The 22,781-nt window shown below is 43.3% G+C and overlaps 2 protein-coding genes across 8 annotated transcripts in view; both read left to right on the plus strand.

Moving 5' to 3' along the window:
• fam163ab (family with sequence similarity 163 member Ab) overlaps positions 1-4,114 on the plus strand; it is a 36,523-nt gene extending 32,409 nt beyond the window's left edge. For 2 of the 5 annotated variants that reach the window (XM_026147920.1, XM_026147922.1), the window contains exons 2-5: positions 886-961; positions 1,035-1,056; positions 1,585-1,699; positions 2,047-4,114. In XM_026147920.1, coding sequence (XP_026003705.1) covers positions 1,607-1,699; positions 2,047-2,445 — 492 coding nt within the window. In that variant the 5' untranslated portion in view covers positions 886-961; positions 1,035-1,056; positions 1,585-1,606 and the 3' untranslated portion in view covers positions 2,446-4,114. The remainder of the gene's footprint in view (positions 1-885; positions 962-1,034; positions 1,057-1,584; positions 1,700-2,046) is intronic. The other 3 variants (XM_026147919.1, XM_026147921.1, XM_026147923.1) reach the window with 2 other exon arrangements.
• Positions 4,115-5,959: 1,845 nt separating this feature from the next.
• Positions 5,960-22,781, plus strand: part of rabgap1l (RAB GTPase activating protein 1-like) — a 92,367-nt gene continuing 75,545 nt past the window's right edge. For 2 of the 3 annotated variants that reach the window (XR_003270114.1, XM_026147220.1), the window contains exons 1-11: positions 5,960-6,167; positions 11,122-11,348; positions 11,678-11,837; positions 13,426-13,630; positions 13,788-13,962; positions 14,766-14,923; positions 15,298-15,408; positions 15,923-15,989; positions 16,075-16,177; positions 17,481-17,647; positions 21,222-21,351. Coding sequence is in view for 2 of the 3 variants with exons in the window: in XM_026147220.1 (XP_026003005.1) it covers positions 11,211-11,348; positions 11,678-11,837; positions 13,426-13,630; positions 13,788-13,962; positions 14,766-14,923; positions 15,298-15,408; positions 15,923-15,989; positions 16,075-16,177; positions 17,481-17,647; positions 21,222-21,351 (1,414 nt within the window). In the remaining variant the exon portion in view is untranslated. The remainder of the gene's footprint in view (positions 6,168-11,121; positions 11,349-11,677; positions 11,838-13,425; positions 13,631-13,787; positions 13,963-14,765; positions 14,924-15,297; positions 15,409-15,922; positions 15,990-16,074; positions 16,178-17,480; positions 17,648-21,221; positions 21,352-22,781) is intronic. The other variant, XM_026147221.1, reaches the window with a different exon arrangement.

A 22,781-nucleotide genomic window follows, 5' to 3' on the forward strand; every position in this document is an offset into this window, starting at 1 on the left:
TCAAACAGCAGAATTGTCAGGAGTAATTCTGGGTGTCATGCACGAGCGTAGCACGAGTAGCATATCTGTATTCTTTTTAAATTCATTAAAGCATTCCTGTCTCTCCCTTCACCAACATCTCCTGCCTCCACCCGTCTCACAGGATGGACATGTTTTTATCAGCAGGCATAGATTTTACTTCACCTGGACCTGCCTCAGGCTGCAGACCCAAACCCCGACCAGTCGAGGCCATCGCTGCTAAATCACTTTTACTGCTGCTATCCCATAATGCTGTGTGTGTGTGTGTGTGTGTGTGTGTGTGTGTGTGTGTGTGTGTGTGTGTGTGTGTGTGTGTGTGTGTGTGTGTGTGTGTGTGTGTGTGTGCTTTCCAGTGTGGATAAGAGAGAAGATGTGTGTGACGATTTAGACTTTGATGTGTTCAAACATCAGTGCTCTTCTCATTTTTTGTCTCTCTGGCTGTTTAGAGTGAAACTGAACTATTGATCGGTAGAAGGTAAAAAGGGGGACACAGTTATGATGCGATCATATGTATTTGAGTTTATTGAACCGTTTTTATCTGGTGAAGTAGTCAACAAATAATCTTTGTTGTTTGCAGGAGTATTTGCCACTTTACATTATTTGCTGTTATTCTTGTTAATATTTGTGTTTTTTCTGATAGAACAATGAAGTTTTCTTATCTTCTTTTCTGCTTTGTTTTCCCTTCTTCTTCTTCTTCTTCTTCTTCTTCTTCTTCTTCTTCTTCACTCGTAGTGACTGTAGTCATTCCTTCAGGCCTGTTAATTGTAACGAGCCACTGTCCCCTGTGAGAGCTTTATTGTACTCTTGGTACCATCTTGTGGAAGAAAACAGTTACTACAATTAACATTTCTGTCTCTGTCTCCTCAGAGATACAGCAGGCCTGTGAGATAAAGTGAGCCCTCACCTTTGACCTGATTTTAACCATTTCAAACACTCTTCTGATGTAAGTTTGATCTGTCTGTCTCACCGTCCGTCCGTCCGTCTGTCTCATATTATTATTATTTGTCTCCTTTCAGGTGTTAAGCAGCTTTGCTGAACGTGAGTATATCAACACTTGTGCGTGTGATTGTAATATCACGTTTGCCACAATGCAAATAATTTTATGTTGTTGACATAAAATTCTCCCACTCTGTCTCAGCTAATTGGATCAGTGCATTTGGCGTTGAGTTCCTGCACAAAGTTACACAAAGTTATGTCAAAGTTGCTTCGATTTTAATACTTGCACAAAGTAAAATAATCATTTTAGCTTCAAAACACTGGACTTTGTTGATGAATATGCTAATTTTAGGACTTCATTTCTATACGTCTGTGCACGTTATTGTTTACTTGTAGTTGTAAATATCCTAATTTAAAGTTGTATGTTCATACTTTGAGTAAATAAATTGATTTAAAGGTGAACACTTGAATTACAGACGTAGAGAATCCACAAATGTGTCGTTGCCCAACGAATGATAGACCTCACTGTTTATTATACTGTTGGAAGAGGTTGAGCAGCCTTGCATGACTTCACGCTTCATATCGGGTCAGCAGTGAGAAAGCTCTTTCTAAATGCATTTCCTGTCTCAGAGTTTGATGGAGAGCTGGTCGGATGACAGCTGGAACTGTTGTCATAACCGGAGGAATACTGGCCACAGTGATACTTCTGTGTATCATAGCCGTGCTGTGTTATTGTAGACTCCAGGTATGTTTATACTACTTTACTATACTGTATAGTTCATCCTATCTGCTTCTCAGTGGAGCTGCTTTCTTTTAGAAATATAGAAATTAGCCCCAATATCTTTATAAAAGGACACAAAAAAGGACTCGGAAGATGAGGCATTCATTTGTCTTTGAAAAATAGGATTTTTGGACTCTGTAACAGACGCAGTGTTGTCGAGCCACACTATAGATTGAATCCACACAGGAAACAGTTGAAGTTGTACTGAAAGGAAATTATTACTGGGAGCATCCCGGTGGCTTCTTCAGTGTATGTTTATTTGTCAGAAAACCTGAGTTTAGCCACAGCAACGCCTTCTTCTCTCTCTGCAGTACTACTGCTGCAAGAAGAATGGGTCTGACAGCGCCTCCATCTCTCAGCAACACTTTGCCTGCAACGCCTGCAGTGTCTCAGGCCTGGACGGACCCATCGTCACCCCGCTGTCCCTGTCGCCACCGGTGCCGCCCAAATCCTACAAACCCACCAAAACCACCAGGGGGCGACGCAGCTACTGTCCCACCTGCTCACCCTACGACTCGCCCTTTTACATCCGCACTACAGATGAAATGCGCAACGGTGGCGAGCGCATCACCTACATGCCCACGCACTATGACAACCAGGCGCTGTCGATGCCGTTGCCCGCGGTCCGAGGCTCCCTGCTGAGGGAGACGCAGCGAGGTCGGCCTCCTGAATTCTACACCAACACCCGCGCCATCAGCACCGAAGTGTGACCACCCCCTCCTCTCTAACGAAAAAAGAAGAAAAAAAAAAGAAAATTCCTCCTTGACCTTTGACCTTTACACACACAGATTCCCCTGTGTTCCCTTACACACACCAGCACCACCACTAACACAACCACTAAACAAAAACAAAGGCTGGCTGTTTGTGGAGATTCCTTTATCCCGTTTGTTCGCTGAGAAGATGAAACTGACTATAAAGAGTTCCTTCCTTTATATTCTTAAATTGTACATTTTCATGCTCACTCAGAAAGTAATAATTCTGCGATTCACAGTAGATTAAAGTCCCTAAACCTGAATTAAGGGTGTGGCTAAACGCTTACACACTCCTTCACTGTCGACTGTTTCCGTGTCTTTACCGACCGAGGGCTATTATGGATAAGTTGTGGGATAATTTTTTTCATGCTACATATCTTCCCAGTGACTGCCATGAAGTAATATAAAGAGGTAAGTAGCAAGTATGAAGCAATTTTATCACAATTGCAAGAAACGATGCCCCGTGTAGTCCTGGGAGGCGTTCAGGTAACGTTGAGGAGGCTGGACGACTGGAGATTTCTCTATGCAAACTACCGCAGCTCTTCATCTCCTTTCAGCGAGTTTCATGTCATCGGTGATATTGTGAAGGGGGTAATATTGGGATTGCTGTGCCCAGCAGTGAGGTGTGATGCTGAGGCACGTGTAGATAGACACGCTGTGAGCATTTAGAAACGGCAGCAGCATTAAAGCTCGAGCTTCCCCTCTGATGTGGAAACCTGTGAACGAACAAAGGATGCCTGAGCCCCCCGAATGCAGCAGTGGGACACGTGAAATGGACTGAATGAAATTCTCTTTACTGACAGAAATGCAAAAAGTTTGAAATGTAAATAGTAACCAGAAAACGTTGGTGACAGAGGGGGAGCGATGCACGCTGGGTGTTTAAAGAGGGATTTACTGATTCGTGGTGTTTTGTCTACGCACTCTTCCTGCTCTCAGAATGATGCAAATATCCACATTCATTGACATTCATGTTGTTTTTCCCCTGTATGGTGAGAAGGTGTGCGTACGTCCTTTCACAGTGCTCCTTTTCTACATGATGCTGTGTTGCTTGCGATAATATTTGCTGTTGTTGTTTTGATATCTGTGTGTACAGCAGGGGTCGGAGGCCTGAATAAGCAGAGCAAGAAACCTGTGTGGGGTGAGAATGTTGGAGAGATCCAAGTATTTAGGAACAAAATCAGATGCACTTTTCTAACCTCTCCTCCAGCCGTGCATAATCAGACTTTATTACCAGCTTCTTAATTACTTTTTCATAATTAAATCAATTTTAACTGCAGTGCCATTATTATGCTGTGCATATTCAACCTTCTGAAAGAATTGGTTTTCTCCAGATTAACTAACACGAGCAAATAAAGAACTAACAGCATATGTACAGAGGTTTCAGTCGGTGGAATGAGCTGAACGACGTGGACATGTCGCTGCCGCTACGATAGTTTTATTGTCATTATTCAATTATTTAGACATTGTATTACCTGCTATCTATTTTACTCTTTACTTAACCAGTAATCTTTGAAAAATATTAAAGAAAATGATTTTTAGAGATGTGGTTAAAACACAAATGAATACAAAAACGGTGTTATTTAATGGTGTTAACTTTTGACAAATAAAAGATTTGTAACTGCTTAAATGGACTTTTTGTGTGGTTATTCACACACACACACACACACACACACACACACACACACTATTAGTTAGTTACTGAATACACATCTAAACTGTGCTACATTTGCACATCTTGCTTGTCTTTGTCATGTCTCGTCTATAATATCCTGCCAATAATTTGAACCTGGTTTTCAAAACCACTGCGCACTTTGTCTCTGTCCTGTCTTTGTTTATCGTACAGTTAATATTGTATAGTTATCATTATAGTATTGTACAGTTAGTCATTAGTACCTTTTATCCCTTACTTTACCAACATTCAGCACGTTATTTATTTGTATTTTCTAGTTTTATATCTCTTGGGGATATATTATTATATACTTATAAATGCACCATGGGGGGCTTAGGGTGAAGCAGAATTTCAGTACTCTGTATACTGTCCATACTGCTGTATTGACAATAAAGCTCTTGAATCTTAAATATATATACAAAAGTTTCTTTTCATATAAGGCAGGGGTGTGGCCTGTATATTGACGTGAAGAAATCTAATGCAAGTGCCTTTTTTTTTGTTAGGGAGGATTTGTTGGTTGTTGAGTGCGAAGTGCTGCCACGTGTGAAAGAGAGGACCGATGAATCTATGAACACTACATTTTGGGAAATATTTGTGGCTGTTTTCTTGTTTGTTTTGTATCACTTGGACACTAAAGTGACCCTCCAATGAGACGGATGTGCCAGCAGCTCATTTAAGTCTGAGACTCTGATAAAGGAGACAGACTTTCTTGTAATTTTTAAAAAATATTTTTCTTTGGACACTGGCTGCTTTTTCACGAAGTTATTGTAGCTGACCACAGGACTCAGGGGAAGAACCACGGTTGTATCTACACAGAACAGACGACTTGGCAAAGAGTTTTGTTCACATTTCTTTAGTTGAATCTACAAAAGCTACAGCAGATGAGCAGTATCCAAAAGTCACGTCAAGTCAATAGCAAACAATCCTGAAAAGACCTGACACAGGACCTTAAAGATGCATCTGGCCCTTCAGTCGATCCATCTGTTCACTGAAGCCTCGATGGAAACGGTCTCAGTGGAAGGGCGACAGTCAAGAAGCTGTTTTTAGGAAGGGAAAGAGTGAGGAAAGGTTGAGATATACCAAATTACACAAGAGCTGGACTGTAAATCACTCAGCACAACAGGTCTTATGGAGCGATGGATTCAACTTTGACATTTTTGGTTCTAAATACTTGTTGTCAGTATATCTGGAGATCAGGAGAGGAGAGAGGTACAACAGTGAGTGCCTACAGCCATCTGTAAAACATGCTGGACGCTCTACATCTCAGCCAGTTATGTTCACATCTTTTTAAAAAAATGATGGAATTATGGACTCGGAAAAGTTACCATGCAGCATTTTCTGAGAAGCATCTGATTGGCAGCAGTTTCATTTTGGGTCATGACTATGATCCCAAACACACTGAATGCAGTGAAAACATACCTGGATACAAAAACATAGAGCCTATAGACCTCAACGGGATTGAAACGCTTTTATGTGTAAACTTTGTTTTACCTTAGCTTATTGTATTTCTGTGTATTATTGCATGTTTTTAGTCAATCGCTGCTTAAAAAAAAATCATATATTTATTCATGCATGCTCAGCTCAGAATCAGTCGAAGGTTTAAGGGCAGAAAAGAAAATGAAGCTTTCAGGAACGTTTTTAATCATGAGCCGCTCTGACCACATGAAGTTTGACCCCCGGGTAATCATTGTCATGAGGCACACAACCACTACAAGATAAAGTCATCAGTTTGCAGAACAAAGTCTTTATTTAGTCTCAGTTTCAGTCAATTGTAACCACGTGTTTAACAAAAACAAAAGTTTGCTTTTATTTTTTGTAATATGGCAATTTTACACGAACGAAGGACGTATAAATATATACAGTTTACTACAGCCAGACTATAGGAGCACGGCGCATGCGTGAGATAACGCTAAAATTCCAAACCGGAAAGCGAGTGATTCCCGAGTGATTCATCTCAAACACACACGATCTTCGTTGCAACTCCAGCAGGCAACTCTGAGGCTCAAAACAAGTAAGTTGACAGCTCTCTTATCAACACTTGTGATCATCGCACTGTCACGTTTACCTTCACAAACTACACGAATGGCGCTTTCCTTCTCCCCCCCCCTCATTTTCCCTCCGAGTAGTGGTCTGAGTGTGTTGGACTTCGAGCTGGTTAGCGTTAGCCAAACTTAGCTTTAGCTGTTATATGTAGCCTGTCACGTACAGGTACTGCAATGTAAACCCTGCCTTCACCTTTTTGACAACTGGCTACTTGTCTCGAGTTGTGCTGGTGACAAGTTTGTGTTCGTGTCAGCGTGGTGTTAGTGGCTCTGTGGATAAGTTAGCCCGCCTGTCGTTTGCGCTCAGTTAGCTAGTGAAGGAAATCTGTTCGCTTTACAAATGTGTGTTTGACAGCAGCTGAGATGCGTTTCTGGCGTAATGCCATGTCGATGTCGTTCAGCTGTCGTTAAACTGCTGTTTGAAGAAGAAAGCTGCCAAGTATGGCGAGCTAGCCTGCGGTGGTGGTGATACGGGCCTGTAGTCATCATCGGTGAGAGGAGCAGTAACAGTTTACTGCAGTAATTAACGAGAGAATTTCCCCTTAACACGGGAGAAAACATTTCTGAGTGTCAAACCACAAACACTGCCAGGTGAAGGCGGTGCAAAGATCTCCGAGCCAACACCTGAACGTGTCTTTTTCAGAAAGCTTTAGCTAAGTGTTCAAACTAATGTGTCTGTACATGGTCCCAGCTGCTGTTCCCCTGTCTGTGTATCAGCTCCAGGATGACATCATCAGTACAGGAGACGTGCAGGACTTTATCCACAAACCGCAGCTGGATGTGTGAGATGGCGCTAGGGGTTTAAAAGATGTAAATGATAAGGGTTTGCTCTGTGAGAGAACACGGGGAGGAGGTGCGATGATACTGCTGTTTTCTAGTTGGCAACATGAGAGGAATATCATGTTTCGTGGCCAGCTGGAGAGGAAAACAAGTGAAGTGGTGTGTCAGTGTTTTCTGATTAAAGGCAGCACGGTAGCATGGGGGTCAGCCTCACAGCAGAGCCAGGTTCTAACCCTGGTGCCTTTCTGTGTACACTCTGCATGATCTCCCTCTCTACTCTGGCTTCCTCCCACAGTCCAAGGACAGGGACTCGGTGGGGTTCGGTTGATCGGTGATTCTAAATGTGAGTGCAGCTGGTCGTCTGCCTCTCAGTCCTGCGACACACTGGTGACCTGTCCAGTGTGGACCCCGTCTTTATGCTCCATCCTCCCCAACAACCCTGAATTGGATAAGCAGAAGAGAACGGATGATTAAGGAAAGAGCCGGGCTCTTTACTACAAAGGACATCTAATGCCTTTGTTTGTAATTCTTTGCAGATTCACCAGTGAACTCGTGGGTGCTGCTGTGTGAAGCAGCTGATTATCACGTCCTGATATGCATTTTTATTTTCTGTTGTTTTTAGCTAGATCCACGTGTCTCCTGGGACTGGACTTGGCTTCATCATTGTTATTGTGATACAAACGTCCGTTTTTCATGTGTTCCTGTAAAAAGCGTTGTTTCCTCAAATACAACGTTATTGTCCCGTCGTCCGAGTCAATAAAGCCGCTTTTACTGAGTACTGGGGAACTGCACATAGTTCCTCAGATTCAGAGTAATTCCCAGTTGGAGTTAACAAAATATTTTGGGGTTTTTATTTGCCACGTGGGATGTGTGGAGTCATCAGATGGGAGTCTTTATGGGGAAAAGACTTAACTAGGACAACCTGTAACAGAATCTTTTTGGACGTACAGGCACACACGTATAACGTGATAACTGTCAGATTAATCAGTGATAAAAAGATTGTAAAATTTTATTGACATGGAGAAAAACGGGTAGTATTTAACAACAAACAAGCTTCTGTATGCGTTAACAGCCTACGCCAGTTAACGCATACAGTAAACTGGAATAAACAAGTGACAGGCTGGGCTTTGTCCCTGGCTTCAAACCAAGGGTGTTTCTTTGGCTTACTTTAAAAAGTGTTTTAACACAGCGGCCCTGAAAGCTAACCAGTATAACTGGAACAATTGGCCCTTTAGATTTACTAAAAAGCTCTTGATGTGCTGCTGTGATGTACAGTGTTCAGCACATGTTGTCTCAAAGGTACACTGAAGTGTGAAACCCTGAACGTCCTGCTGGTTGAGGTAATTTTGAAAGTGCTATAAACAAAAACGTACAAGTTGCATGAAAATAACTGTGGTGTCAGACCTAACGGGAAGTGATTCAGTGACAGGTGTCAGGTGTCACTTTCACCAGCAAACTCCAGAGCTCTTTAACTTAATTTTGTCTGTGTGGAGATGTCTCAGTCATGTTCAGATGTCAGACCTGGCTCTGGTTACTTGTATCAATGAAATCAATCAGCTTGCCCTGCTGGCCTTACAGGAACATGGATACAGGGAAATGAACTATTTGTCAGTGTGAATGCCACACCCAAATCCTAGAAAGAGACTACCTGGTCAGACACGAGACACCTGTCCAACACGTACCCAGTTAGCAGTTTTTATATGCTTGATTATAACACAGGTGCACTGGCTGAAATGTAGATGCAGGCAAATGACTGCACGTAAAGGAAACACGGCTTATCTGCTCTTAAAATAGTAACCCTAACCTAACCCTTTCAATGTATTATGTTTTGTACCAGGTTAACAGGTTTGCTGTGGTGCAATGGCAGGTTTATTCAGCGCGCTGATGGCACTTAATCTTTCTGTCAATGACAGGAGGCAAAGGAGCAGACGGCAGGTTGGCCACGTCGTCTAAAACACAATAAGTTATGCGATGGAGACATATTGCAATGATAGCTGCAGCTAAAGATGCCAAAACACATGGAAGAGCTGGGATTAGACGAAGCCAATCCTCAAATGAAGTGTCACGAGTGTTTGTGTCCACCATCCTCCAGGACGTGGGGTCAGGTCACACGCTGTAGATAAAAATGTTGTATCTGCGATAGAGCAGCAGGGTCCTCACTCACCCTTACAGACATATTGTGGCTGGTGAGCCCAGCTCATGTGGGCGCAGTCTGTCCAACCCACTGGCAACTCACAGTTTCCATGCAGGCAGTTGTTGGTATCATCCGGGACAGTGCTGAACAGGCTGGTAATGACTGGGTGCAGATTTCTGGAAGGGACGTTTCAGCCCGAGCAGAAACGGCACAATGTGTAGGAAGTAAGGTTTGAAATGACCAACTGGCTTACTGATCTAAAGTTAGATCATGATTGATAAATTAGTCAGCAGTCATAAGCTTTTTTTTTTTTAACCTCAGAAGCTTCTTAAATGTTTGGTTTTATTTATGAAAGATTTTGTTGACAAATACAGGAGAGTCTGTGCTGCTTTGTCTATACCCGACTGTTTGTGTGGAGCATGCAGACTTGTACTTGCACAGTGATGATTAATAGTGTGTGATTCAGCATGAGTAAGTCCGACACAAGCAAAGGAGGCTTTTGCTATAAATGACAAACTTTCTCAGTGCTGTCTGTGTTTCACTGGTTCTTCTCACTGCAGCTACTTCCGTAAGCCAGTCGATGGGAGTGTCGTCTGTGCTTTGTGTAACTGAATAAGTCTGAATGGAGCACATGACCCTGTTGCTTTTCTAGTGCTTGCTTGTGTCTGTGTGCACATGCATGTATGAATATAATTTGCCTGGGTTAGCGTGAATGAGTGCCTTCTGTCTGCATGTAATCGTTTCACTCTGTGTGAATGAATAACCTCTTTCATTACTATGACGATGTGCGTTTGCCAATTTGAAGGCTTGGGTCCACCCTGCACCTCGCCCCCGAGCCCCACAGTGTCATCATAAATGCAGCAAAACCCCGCTAGATACAATAGATTTAAACGATGCATTGGTGTTGGGTTTGCCTAAGGTGACGTCTAACTTTATGAAGTTTAAAATGATACAGAAAAACACATGCAGGTTACAATTATACAAAACAGAGAAAAGTTTCAGTTGCATATTTAAACTAATTAATTTTATGCTGTTTAGCTGCTGATAATAGAGCAAATGGTTCACTGATTCCCAAAATAGTTTCCTTTTTGGGAGTCAGTCAAGTGTGACCGGCTGTTTTTCAGCTCGGCCTGACTGCTAATGAAGGTGTTACCTTTTATGTAAACAGTTGCACAAGCGTAATTGTGCGCTGAAGAATGCGAGTGTGTTATCTGCGCTTGCATATAACCGCATATCAACGAGCTCTGCATGTGGCATGCTCCTTTGTGTTGTTCAACAACTCCCAGGGTGTGACATGCAGGGCTGGCACAGAGGTCCAGACTGTGTTTGTGGGTGCTTGTGGTTAACACACGTGTCCACAAATGCAAAGTAAAAAGGGCATTGGATAGAAACGAATGCTAGCCTAACAAGAAGTAATCACCAGCCAGAGTAATCTGTTGTTTAGCTAGCAGGAAAAACTCAATTGTGCTGAATCACAGCCCATGAAGTTTGCTCCATAAAAGGGTGTGAGGGAAGTAGTTTAGAGATGACTGTCAATATTTCTTTGGTTATGACAGAGTAGTAGTGCAGCAGAAAGAAAGAAAGGGGCTGAATGATAAAGATGCCCGAGTTCAGCATGTTTGTCTTAAACATGTGGACATTAAGGAAAGCCCAACGAGCCCGTTCAGCTGCCAGCCTGGCCCGTCAGCGACGCTCTCAGTGGCACATGAGAGATTTAAGAGATTTTAATCACACCCCAAGGGCATGCAAACAATCTTAGGAATTTAGCAACTGCAGATCTGAGGTTAAGTTTACAGATTTTCCAAACTACTAGGCAAGGATTAAGTCAAAGATGATAAGGTGCCTGGATTAGGGTCTTGAAACTTTATGTCTTGGGTTGCAAAACTGTGGTTTCGTGTTGCCTTGTGTGTTTAAATGCATCGCAGGCTTTCAAAGTCTAAATGCTGTTTACCAAACTGTAAGAAGAGCAGCTGAATGGTCTTGTGTTGCTCTGTTCGTTGTGTATGCAGGATACCTTCCTTTGGAGCTGGGCACACAGGAGGGAAGGGGAGAGCTTCACCCTGTTCTCCCTGGCCAGCCCTCAGGAAAGCGGCTAGCCATGGATGACAACTCCTCACTGGGCAAAGTCAGCAGCTCCACTGAGTCCGTGGCCACCGTCACTAGTGAGGAGTTTGTTCTGGTGCAGTCCAGCTCTGCAGGCTCACCGCAGGGCTCCGAGGGAAAACCAAGACTCAAGGTCGGAACCGCATATGGATGCAATTTCATATTTAACCGATTTCTTTTTTTGGCTGCCTGGAAGCTGAGCACATTTGAGCATCATTGTCCTTCTGGTTTTACAAATCCGCTTTTTGCTGTGCCTGGGTTATCACCAGTTTGATTAGTTTTATCCCCACTCATTGGGACTGTTTATACCTGCATTTGTATGTAATTCTGTGGATGTCAGCTGATTAAATCTGTTAAAGACAGACCTCTTTGTTTGGTTTGTCACCTTTGCTCCACCCCGTTTTCATCTCTCCTTGTTCCTCTTTAAACTTTCACATTCTGTGTTGCTTCTTTCTCACTAAGATGTCTTGGAATGGGAGTGAACAGCTGGAAAAAGCTATGGAGGAGGTGTTGGATGATGATGATGAAGTGAAGGTGGAGAAGAGCAATGTGGAAAAGATGGAGAAGCACAAGGAACCAGAGAGCCGAGTCCTACAGACCCAGCCTGCAGGTACACATTCAGGTCTGTTTTTTCCATTCTCCCAGTCGCAAAGCATTGATATCAAGTTAAGTGTATAATATACTGTAACACTGATACTTGGACATTTCCAGTATTCTCCTGAAAGGTAACTTGTTTAATCAAAACGTACCAATGTCATTGTTACTGGATGGATGGTGTATACGGTCGTCATGTTCTGTAAAGCTTATCTTTATAACGTCGTGGGACAGTGATTATTATTTATTGCAGTGATGTGAACACACTCAGTGTTTGTTCGCTGTAAACGCTGCAGAACAAAAGAAGTAATGTTTCCACATTCTTGCTTTGAAAACATTAATTTGTGTGCTGCACACACACAGGTGTGTGTATTCATAGCTGCCTACCCTAACCATCAAACATGACTGCCTAACCTAACTGTAACCCTGACACAAAAAACACATTTTGAGTCTGAAAAATGTCTTCAAACTTGTGTTAGCAGAATTTTGTCCCCATAAGGGCTGTCGGCCCCACGAGCATGGTAAACCTCCAATTGTTGGTCCCCACAAAGATATGTAAACACACACATCCAGTTTTAATGATATCAGATTAGCAAGGCTGCTATCTGAACTCTGATGTTGCTTTAACCATGTGTGCATTAGCAAGGACATTTTGCTTTGTACATGGAGGAAAGAAAAACTTTCGTTAGTAAAGAAATGAATATTTATTAACCTTAAATATGCTCTCTTAAGGAGAGGTCAATGAGTACAGAAGTAAATCAAAGCAGAGATATCGACTTAGGTGACGTTTTATATATTTAGAAAGCTAAAATTATTATTATAAATATATATTTTGAACTTTCGGATGTTGCCACTTCTGAGACTTTGACCCTTGATACTGATACTTTGGTTCAACAAACACTCTGAAGCAGTGTTTACACTTGCAGCCATTAGCTGACAAAGGTCCTTGTTGGAACACAACGTCAGGCTGGTTTTTAACCTGCCAGCTCCGTGGTGAAAAGCTCACGGGATGGCAGTGATGTTTAAAGTGTGCAGATTATAGTGCAGAACATTCACGACTGCTGGGTTCCTCGTTCCCTTGGCTAAACCACACGGGATTATTTCCATGCTTTGGCATGTCTTGATGTTTTGGCAGCCAGTGAGTGCAGGGACCAACCGATGGGCCACATTAAACATCTTCACTGACACCCACCTTACACGTACAAAACAATATTCAGTCCCATAAATCCATACTTTGTTCTTATTGTTTCGTTCATTTTCCAAGCTGCCAGTGATTCTGAAGCAGTGTTGCTGCACAGCTGCAGAGGGAGCGAAGAGGAATTGGTTTGCATGATGTAGCATAAGAGCCACTCAGCAGTGGAAGTCCAGCTGCAGCTTGCATTGTTCTGCTTCCTGTTTGCAGAGTTTCAAAGTTCCGGGTTAAGTCCTTTTAGAGAAGAACCCCCCCCACCCCACAACTTCCTGTATCACTCTTCCTCACCTTCTTTTCATCTTTACTTCTTCTCAGTGTTTTTGTGGTTTCCTCTCTGCTATTTTTACATGCTAGTGAAACAGCTGTTATACTGACACGGGTCAACAGAAAAATAAACACCAAAAACCTTCATGTCCGTTCACAGAAGCATGTCCACCACCACAAAGCCCAACGGTCCTGGAGGAGGACAGTGTGCAGTTCAACAAGCTGTCCTACCTGGGTTGCACCTGGGTCAAAGCCCCTCGTAATGAGGCGGAGGCACAGAGGGCCATGGCCACCCTGCGAGCTGAAAGCGCCATCCCCATCCCCATCACGCTGCATGTCCCCTGTGGTCCTGAGGGCTCTGTCAGGTCAGCCAGACTGTACAGATAAGTGAGATGAAGTGAAACGTAGACCTAGTGATGAAACTCGTTAGAGGACGCTCCTGTTTATGTACATCACAGATGAATACATTTATAAGTCTGTGCTTTTACACTGAAAGTCTGAGAATGAATTGTGAATCTCCAGGGTTGTGGACCAGGCTACAGGCATAGAGATTGCCTCCTTCCCGATCTACAAGGTGCTGTTCTGTGCTCGAGGTCAAGAGGGCTCTGTGGAAGGTGACTGTTTTTCCTTCACCGAGAGTTACCGGAGCTCGGAGGACTTCCAGATTCATGTTTTCTCCTGCCACATCAAGGAGGCTGTGAGTTTTCTACTTCTTGTGACAAACTGCAGCATCAAACGTATTTTACTCCACAAAGACCCTCCTGTTGATGCAGCCAATGAAATAATTGATTAATTGACTGCTTTGAGCAGACACCAACATAATATTGTACCTTTACTGACTGACAGACAGACACTGACGCACTCTTCCTACAGCCTGCAAGGTTTTTGACCATTTCATGATATTCCATATTTTTGGACTGCAAACTATGGCTGTCTTAGAACGGCTGTGAGATGTGTGGGTTGTCGTGTTGCAGTGATTTACCCACATAGTGTAACAAAATGGAAAAGTGAGCGCTGTACTCTTTAAAGAGAAGTGTGAATGTTGGGTTGTTGGACCTTTTGTGTTGTCCAGAAGCTGCAGACGAGGGTTTCGCGAGCAGCTTGGAGGTGGTTTGCATGTTCTACCTACACACAGACTCTAAAACAAGAACTTCACTGGACGACTGAAGGTTCAGCACATTTTTAGGGCTTTTGCAGCCGTGCAAGTTGAGAGGTGCTCTGAACAGGAAATCATGTTATTACAAATATTTTGTTTGTGTTTTGTATATGTGCTGTATTTTGATGTAAACATACCACGGAATTAGAAGTACTGACACTATTCAACCAGCTGAGGGCGCTGTTGTCTTTTTTCTTGCTCGGCTCTTCATTTGTGTATACAGAGTTATTTATTTGATATCTGTAGCTGATCCATACGTGATCACTCATGCTGTCTTTTTAATCATCTTTACCTGCAAAGCTTCCTCCGTCACTGACCATCTTCTCTTGTCCTCGTCCATCCAGGTCAGTCGTATCTTGTACAGCTTCTCTACGGCCTTTCGGCGTTCTTCACGACCAGCAGACATCAGAGACACGACGCTGTCCAGTCCACCTGACGGTGATCTCTATACCTTCACTGTTACATTGGAGATCAAAGAGGATGATGGCAAAGGCAACTACAAGTACATGATCACACGTGCAGAAATACACCTGCATTTCTCCTCTCTTCATCACAGGACTGTCATGATGACAGATGTTGGGAAAGATTTAATGTATTTTATCACCTGCAAAGAGCATAAAGCTGATAATCTTAAATCATCTTATTACACGTAGAGATCAATTTTCATTTTCATGCTGTCTTCTGGTTTCTGAGATGGGATGAAGTGAAGAGACTGAACGGAGGACTTGTAATGTTTTGTCAATCACGCTCAGATTATTATAATTTCCCCAGAGAAAAGATCAGGAAAATAAGTTTACAGATGGCACTAACATGAGCATTATTGCACATGCAGTCATCTGGACTTGTGTAGTAATTCATCCTTCTTGCTCCCTACAGCCCCGTGCCCAAGGACAGAGAAAAGTTCTACTTCAAGCTGAGACAGTCCGTCCAAAAGAAGGTCGTGGTTTCAGTCCAACAGATGTGTAACAAGGAGCTGGGCATCGAGAGGTGAGCAGCACCCCGCTGCACTTATTCCCCGATCTCCTTAAATGTAATCTTAGCCTTCAGCTTTTAGTCCACTGTCACTTCAGGATAAGTAACAGCATTACAGACTTTATGGAAGTCTTATTGGTTAAGCTCCAGTGTGAGGAGACGTCCTTAAATGGTCATGTATGCTTGTCTGGGTCCTCCGGGGGACAGCGAGCAGCAGTCGGAGCTGTGCGCTGTTATAGTCAAAGCAGGCAGGAGTTACACAAATATTCAGTGCATGATAGAAAGTAGTTTCCTGTTCTAACTTTTCTTAATTCTGGATGTTGGAGTTTGTTCTGGTGGTTGTTAATCATTGTTCACCAACACCATCTTACTGAGTTACTAAGCTTTAGCATTTCATACCGTGTAAAAGTGCAGTTTGACTCATTGAGCTGTTTGCGTCGCCCGGTTTCTTGCCCGTCTCGACTCTGCAGACTGAATGCAGCTCGCTGATATTGATTTGTGGATTGAACTTCCTGCGTCTTCCCTCCAGGTGTTTTGGGATGCTGCTGAGTCCAGGACAGAAAGTCTGCAACAGTGACATGCATCTACTAGAGATGGTGAGTAGCACAAACTCTAACTCGGCTCGCTGTGAAACCAGAAGATTGTTACAAGAAAATAATCCACCAGTTAATCCGTACGCAGGAATCGATGGGGAAGAGCTCTGACGGGAAGGCCTACATTATCACAGGAACTTGGAACCCCAACATGGCGGCCTTTCAACCACTGAATGAAGACACGCCTAAAGGTTATTACTCCTTTTCTTTCTTTTCTCCTTCTAGCTTGATGTGACCTGTTTTAGTTTGTAGAGGATAAAGTTTCAACACTGATCCGAGATACTTTATATGTTGCAAAGCCAACAACCGGGCTGCGTTTGCATTCTTGCCCTGAAAACGCCGCACAGCATAACAGCCCACGAGTACCTGTTTACTAGCCTTACAAACATGTGTATAAAATAAAAATACAAATGCAACAGGATTTATTTCCATACATTACTGTCGGTGCGACTGCTAAAAGCTCAAGGTCACATTTGGGAAAGCGCTCGCACTGGAGTGGGTGTGATAATTGCCTTAATCCATTCTGTGCTGTGTGGAAGCTGGCCGTGTGACCTACGGCTTGGCATGTTTTACATGTGGACGCATAAACAAATTGTGTCGAGCATCAGAGGTAACTGAGCTTTGGACGCTCACAAGAAATCCAATTAAAAGCAGCTTTCTGACTTGTCCTGCAAGTGAAACCTGCAGGTTTTAATGCAAGTTGATGTTGATGGAGGTAGTGAAGCTGAGCTCTGTACAGCTGAGCATCAATCTAGCTCTGTGCTAATTTTTAGTGACGTGTGGAGCCCTGTGCCGACCCTTTAAAAAGACAGATTAGAGGAAAATCGTATTTGAAACGTCTCATTATCGTGCATTTTGTAACGGTGTGGAAGTCTCGGTGCACGTGAGGCTTATGGACTTCTTTTAATAACAATCTGTGCAGTCAGGAGACTTAATCAACCATAGCTCAACTCCCTGCTGTGACGCTACGTCTCTTGCCTCGTTGTCCTTTTGTCTCCAGAACAGAAACATTAAGTGATTTGTTCATTTGGAGCTTTTTGTTATGAAGTTGTTGTTGCATAAATCGAAACATCAGTTTAGAAGTGGTTGGTTAAGCTTTGGGTTTAGTTAGTAGTGTAAACTTTTCACTGAACAGTTGAACTTGCAGACATGTTGGGAACTTGGAGTGCTTATCCACCAGGGGGTGTGGCCTCCCTGCAGGATGTGTGGATTGTCTGCCTCACAGTAGAGCCCAGCACATGTGCATGTCTGGATTCATTGAGTGAGATTTGACTGAAGTTGCTGTTGTCTGTTTTCTGGGAAAGGGGAGCTGATGTGACGTGCCTGGTTTACCATTTAAAAACAATGAGAACACACCGATGCGCTGAATGCTTTGAAAGCTGAGCTATAGCTGACCGGCAATCGTACGCACGCCTTAAATGTCACCTGCAACTCTGCAGCTGTAACAAAGAAAGAGACGGCACCAGTGTCTCATCATGCTTGCTTTTCCTGCAGATAAACAGGTCTTTATGACGGTGGCGGTGGACCTGGTGGTGACCGAAGTGGTGGAGCCAGTTCGCTTCCTGTTGGAAACTGTAGTCAGGGTCTATCCGTCAAACGAGCGCTTCTGGTACTTCAGCCGCAAGACCTTCAGTGAGACTTTCTACCTCAGACTCCGACAGGTATCTTTACTGAAACTTACAAAACCTCCCACATGTGCTTGTTTCCTTATAACAGGAGAGTGTGTAGATGACGTCAAAGCTTATCTGACAGACCGACTGTAAAATGTCAACGGACTGCTTCTTGTATGGCACTTTTCTACACAGGCACTCAAAACACTTCATACAGGCACTTTTTTTAGTGTTTTCTGTTGAGCATTAATAATCTGATTACTTCAGTATCTTGCCCAAGGTTACTCTGGCATGCAGACTGGAGCAGCCAGGGATCAAACCACCAACCTTCCAATCAGTAGATGATCTGCTCTCCCTCCTGAGCTACAGCCGCTCCGTAACATGAGACGTGGGTTTGTTTGATCGGATACTTTAAGGGCAGTATGTAATAGTTGGATTAGGTGGCTGAACGACATTCAAGATGAGATTTTATTATTATCCTTTTGTATTAGACACATTATTTACATTATTTTATGCACTTAGAATTTCAAATAATGTCCCAGTTTGAGTGGATGGCAGCTCGGGGGGTGAGTGGAGGTGGTCAGACTGAGGGGAAAAACGCACCTTCACTGATCAAATAAGCTAAAGGTCTGTGTTATAATGGTACTAATGTTTCATCTGCTAACTCTTTCCACTTGAACAGCTCCCAGTTTTCCTCCACGTGTAGTCTTCCTGTCTTATTAATAACTGCGTGACTATAACGAACATCAGAGTTTAAGTGTCGGATCTCTCCGTGCTGTAAAATTATACAGTAGACTGTGATATGTAGCGCGTGTCTGGATACACTGTCAACCTTCTCAATGCTGAATTAACAGCAACTTTGCCAAGTTTCATCTCATTTGATCTTATTGCAACTAAGGAACAGAACCATGGTTTGTTGGTGCCATCGCTGATTAAAGATGAGCTGCACGCTTCCTGTGTGAGGTGTTGGGGAATGTTTCAGACATTTTTGCCCTCTGGAATTCCCAATGACATTTCTTTGTTTAAAAAAAGTGCATCTTCACGCACCTCCCGCCCACAAAGGCGCTCCCGTCTGAGTGTTTGCTGCAGTTAAGCTGCAAGCTTCTGCTCCCTTGTTAAAAAGCGGATCACTTTTAGTGGGCCGTGGGGAGCTGGCGAAGCAGCGGAGTGTGGGGAAGTCTGGGATTGTGGGAGCTAAGCAGAGACTGTCTCATTATGTGCACGTGGGTAATTAACAGCAGCGGTTTGACTCGTCTGCCTGATTGCCTCTCTAGTTATCTCCTCAGTAAATGGAAGAGTGTTGGACTGGTGCTGTGGTTAAGAACTAATTAAAAGATAATATTGTGTGGAGGCTTTTGCACAAGATGGCAATCAGAGGTGACAGACATGCATATAAAATATGCAGTCCTATTGTCATGTTTTTGCCAAGAAAATTGAGCATCTGAAACACCAAAGAGTCAGTTCCTGTGTGTGCTTTACTAAAACAACAGGCAGCAAACCATCGTGCTGTAGGCTGGATGATTGGGCCGAATCCAAGATTAGTTCAAGATTGAGTTCCATGAATGAGTCCATACTAGACTTTAAAATTTATACAATTTCTTTTCCTCCCCGAAAGCAATAATAACAATTTACAGCAGTTAAACGATCAGCAGAGAGCGCATGTAAACGTTACAGTAGAATGCAAACAGGTTTGGGTCAGAATTTGCGTGAAACTTGGACATGGAGGGGTGCTGGTGCATTGATCCACTGCTGTGGAAGTCAAACAGTAAAAAACATTTATTGTGTCTACATCTTTAAAAAAAAATCAGCATCAGAGGTTTGTAATTGTAATTGTGCAGGTCATGTGGCCAAGTGAAGGTGAACTGGAAGTTTTTGGGGAAACCTTTCACTTCCTAAATTCAGTTAAAGTCCTGGAAGTAAAAATCAGATCCGTTTTAAATGGATGGCTCCTAAACCAAGATAAGGATCCTAACACACATTAAAAATCTACAATGATTGACTTTACTGAAGATTTTGGCACAGACCTCGATCCAGTAACTGGACCTCCGTATAGTCCTTCAGAACCAGAACCCTTTGGCAGGAAGATGGGTAGTTAAAGAATCATTAGTAAAGTACTCGCTGTGCAGTGTATGGAAGTTTCCGCCACAAAAGGATCCATAACTCGAAATTTCAAGTTAATAAATCGAAATTTCGAGTTAGCGCTGCCAATCAGTAATCTACATGACTGACGTCATTTCCTCGTTACCCGGAAGCTGAAGCCCTCAGCTACAAATGCTACAGCTAAGCTACCGGTATTACATCCAGTCATGAATGCACAGATTGCTGAGTGTTTTCAGCCTGGCTTCAAAAATGATCCTTGTGTTATTAGCAGAATCACACGGCGTTACAGCCAACGCACTCTCGAAAGAGCCAGTTTGTTGCGACCCGGTTTTGAGTGCGCGTTCCTCTGCGCCATGTGCTTCCGGGTAACAAGAAAGTGACCTCATTCACGTAGATTAGTGATTGGCAGAGCGAACTCGAAATTTCGAGTTAAGTCGATTTTTTTTTTTTTTTTTTTTTAAATGAATTTATTTTATTTATTTTTTTTAGTGACATAAACGGGCTTCCATAGCAGTGTCCTCAAACGTTGTTCATTTATTTGAAAACTGTAAAACATGAAATTAAAATGATCTTGCTGAAAATATGAATGAAACATGATCTTTAATGTCCCGGACATTTTTTCTCCTTCATTGATGGAACTGTGGAGTGGGAGCACTCACGCTCGCATGGAAAAAATAAAGTGAGCCCGTAAAAGCTTTAGGTAGCCTTCAGAAAGTGTTGGGACTGTGAACAAAGAGACGATCAAAGCTCGTAGATGGTAAATGTAGCAAAGACTCTTTGCTATGTTTGCTACATTTGCACGGGACTGGTGCTTTCCTCACATCCTAACATTCAGCAAACAGTAACATTTGGCATGGAGATGTTCTTCCTTTATATATCAACAGTCTGGCTTAATCCCCGCTTTCATTATTTTCCTATAATCTCTTCCTGTTGGTGCTGTTTGTGCAGTGTGGCTTCTTTGGCCCAAATTTCACTTCAGATTTTATCATTGTTAATAATTTATCCTGTGGGGTTAACTATTCGCTGGCAGAGGCCAAAGCAAATTATCTTTCCTCGAGTTTTCTCTAAAAATAGGCCAGGCTTCATATTCTCTGCCAATTTGTGCTGTGAGTTGGTCATTAGACGCCGTGCAAGTGGGCCGATCAATACAGCTCATTGATCCGTTCTACCAGGTGGTGGAGCGCGGCAGCGGCGCTCGAGTGAATGAACGGCCCAGAAATCAACATCAGCTGCTTGTGACACCGAAGGTCGAGCTGACGACGTCTTTGTTCTCTCTGCATTTCTTCAGTCTGTTATGATGCTTTTCTTTTTTCCAGGTGTCGTTAATGTTGTACTTTAGTAATAATTACACTCTGGATTTAACATAAATAATTGAACATGTGTCATTAAAATTGAAGTAATTTCAAAGCATGGCTTGAAAAGACTTACACATTAATTCTACAGTGTAGCACACATTTTGATACAGGAATCCCCCCCCCCCCTTTTTTTACACAACCTGACATTATTTGTCTGCATGTTTACCCAGCAGGCACCAGAGAGGGGGGGTCAGAGTGACGCTATGTACGAGGTGGTGAGTCTCCAGAGGGAGATGGAAAGAAGCAATGAAGAAAAAGGACGCCTAGCATCACCCACTGAGGAAGAGGAGGCAGATGAAGGTACTGAGGTGTCTCTCTTTCGCTCTCTTTTTGGCTCTTTTGGCTTTAAATATTCGTTGGGCCATTCAAATGCAGTGTGAGACGTCTTTATTTCTCCTTCTGTCAATGACGGTGTGCTTTAACTCTTATTTAGAAAGCCGCCTCAAAACCACAAAAATGGAAAAAATGTGCCCTTTGTTGTTGAAGTCCTTCGACATGTTGGTGTAGCTGCACGTAACGATGTGTAAGTCCAAACTGACTTTTACCAGCCACACATTCGACGTGTTTCTGTGGCAGAGCCTTGTTCTTCAGTTTAATGTTTTATAATCATTTGCAAAGATGCATGGACATATTGCTGTTTAATAATGATTTATATAGCGCTTTTCTAGGCACCCAAAGCGCTTTACAATGCCACTATTCATTCACTCGTACATTCACACACTGGTGGAGGCAGCTACAGGTGTAGCCACAGCTGCCCTGGGGCAGACTGAGAGGCGAGGCTGCCATATCGCGCCATCGGCCCCTCTGGCCAACACCAGTTGACAGGTAGGTGAAGATCTTGCCCAAGGACACAACGACTGAGACGGACAGAGCTGGGGATCGAACTGGCAACCTTCTGGTTACAAGATGAGCTTCCCAACCCCCTGAGCCGCGGTCTTCCAACGGAGCTGTGTGTGTTTGAAAGTGTTGATACGGGTCCTGTGGGGATTTGCGCGGCAAGCCACGTGATTCTTGTGATGCAACACATTTTATATACTCGTTACATTGAGACCAGTGGGAGGCAAAGATGCATTCTTTCTCCCTTCCTCTTCCTTCTGGCCATTGGACTGCAATAGACCAAGATGTCTTTGGGATACCTTGGCATCCACCAACACGTCTGAAGGACCCTGCCTGTGCAGATGATCAGCTCTGTTGGCTCACATCTGGAAGAACATGAAGACCAGGACATCAAGCTTGGGGCAAGAGGCGGCCAAAGTGGGCTTGGAGGTCAGCGGGAACAAGCGGGGTCATGTATTTAGTATTTTAGTATTTATTTATTTATTGTCATTGTCAGAGAACAATGAAATTGCATTTGGGGCTTCCGTACAACCCGTAAATAAAATAATAAATACCCCTTAAAACCCAAGTGTAAATATTTAACCCAGTGTGACTCCAGTGCAATAAGACAATCCTTAGCAACAACATGAGAACATGACAAGTAAACATGAGAACCTGACAAGTAAGTTCATTGCTATTAAGAAGTTGGATATGGTTATTGTCCGTGAGAGGGGGGCAGAGAGTTCAGGAGCCTCACAGCCTGTGGATACAGGCTGTTGGCCAGTCTGGATGTTCTGGCCTGTATAGACCTGTACCTTCTCCCTGAGGGCAGCAGGTGGAAAAGGTGGCGCGCAGGGTGATGTTGGTCCCGCAGGATACTGTGCACCCTCCTCAGACAGCGACTTGTTCCAATA

This window comes from Astatotilapia calliptera, chromosome 17 (genome assembly GCF_900246225.1).
Source record: "Astatotilapia calliptera chromosome 17, fAstCal1.2, whole genome shotgun sequence".
NCBI classification, from domain to species: domain Eukaryota; kingdom Metazoa; phylum Chordata; class Actinopteri; order Cichliformes; family Cichlidae; genus Astatotilapia; species Astatotilapia calliptera.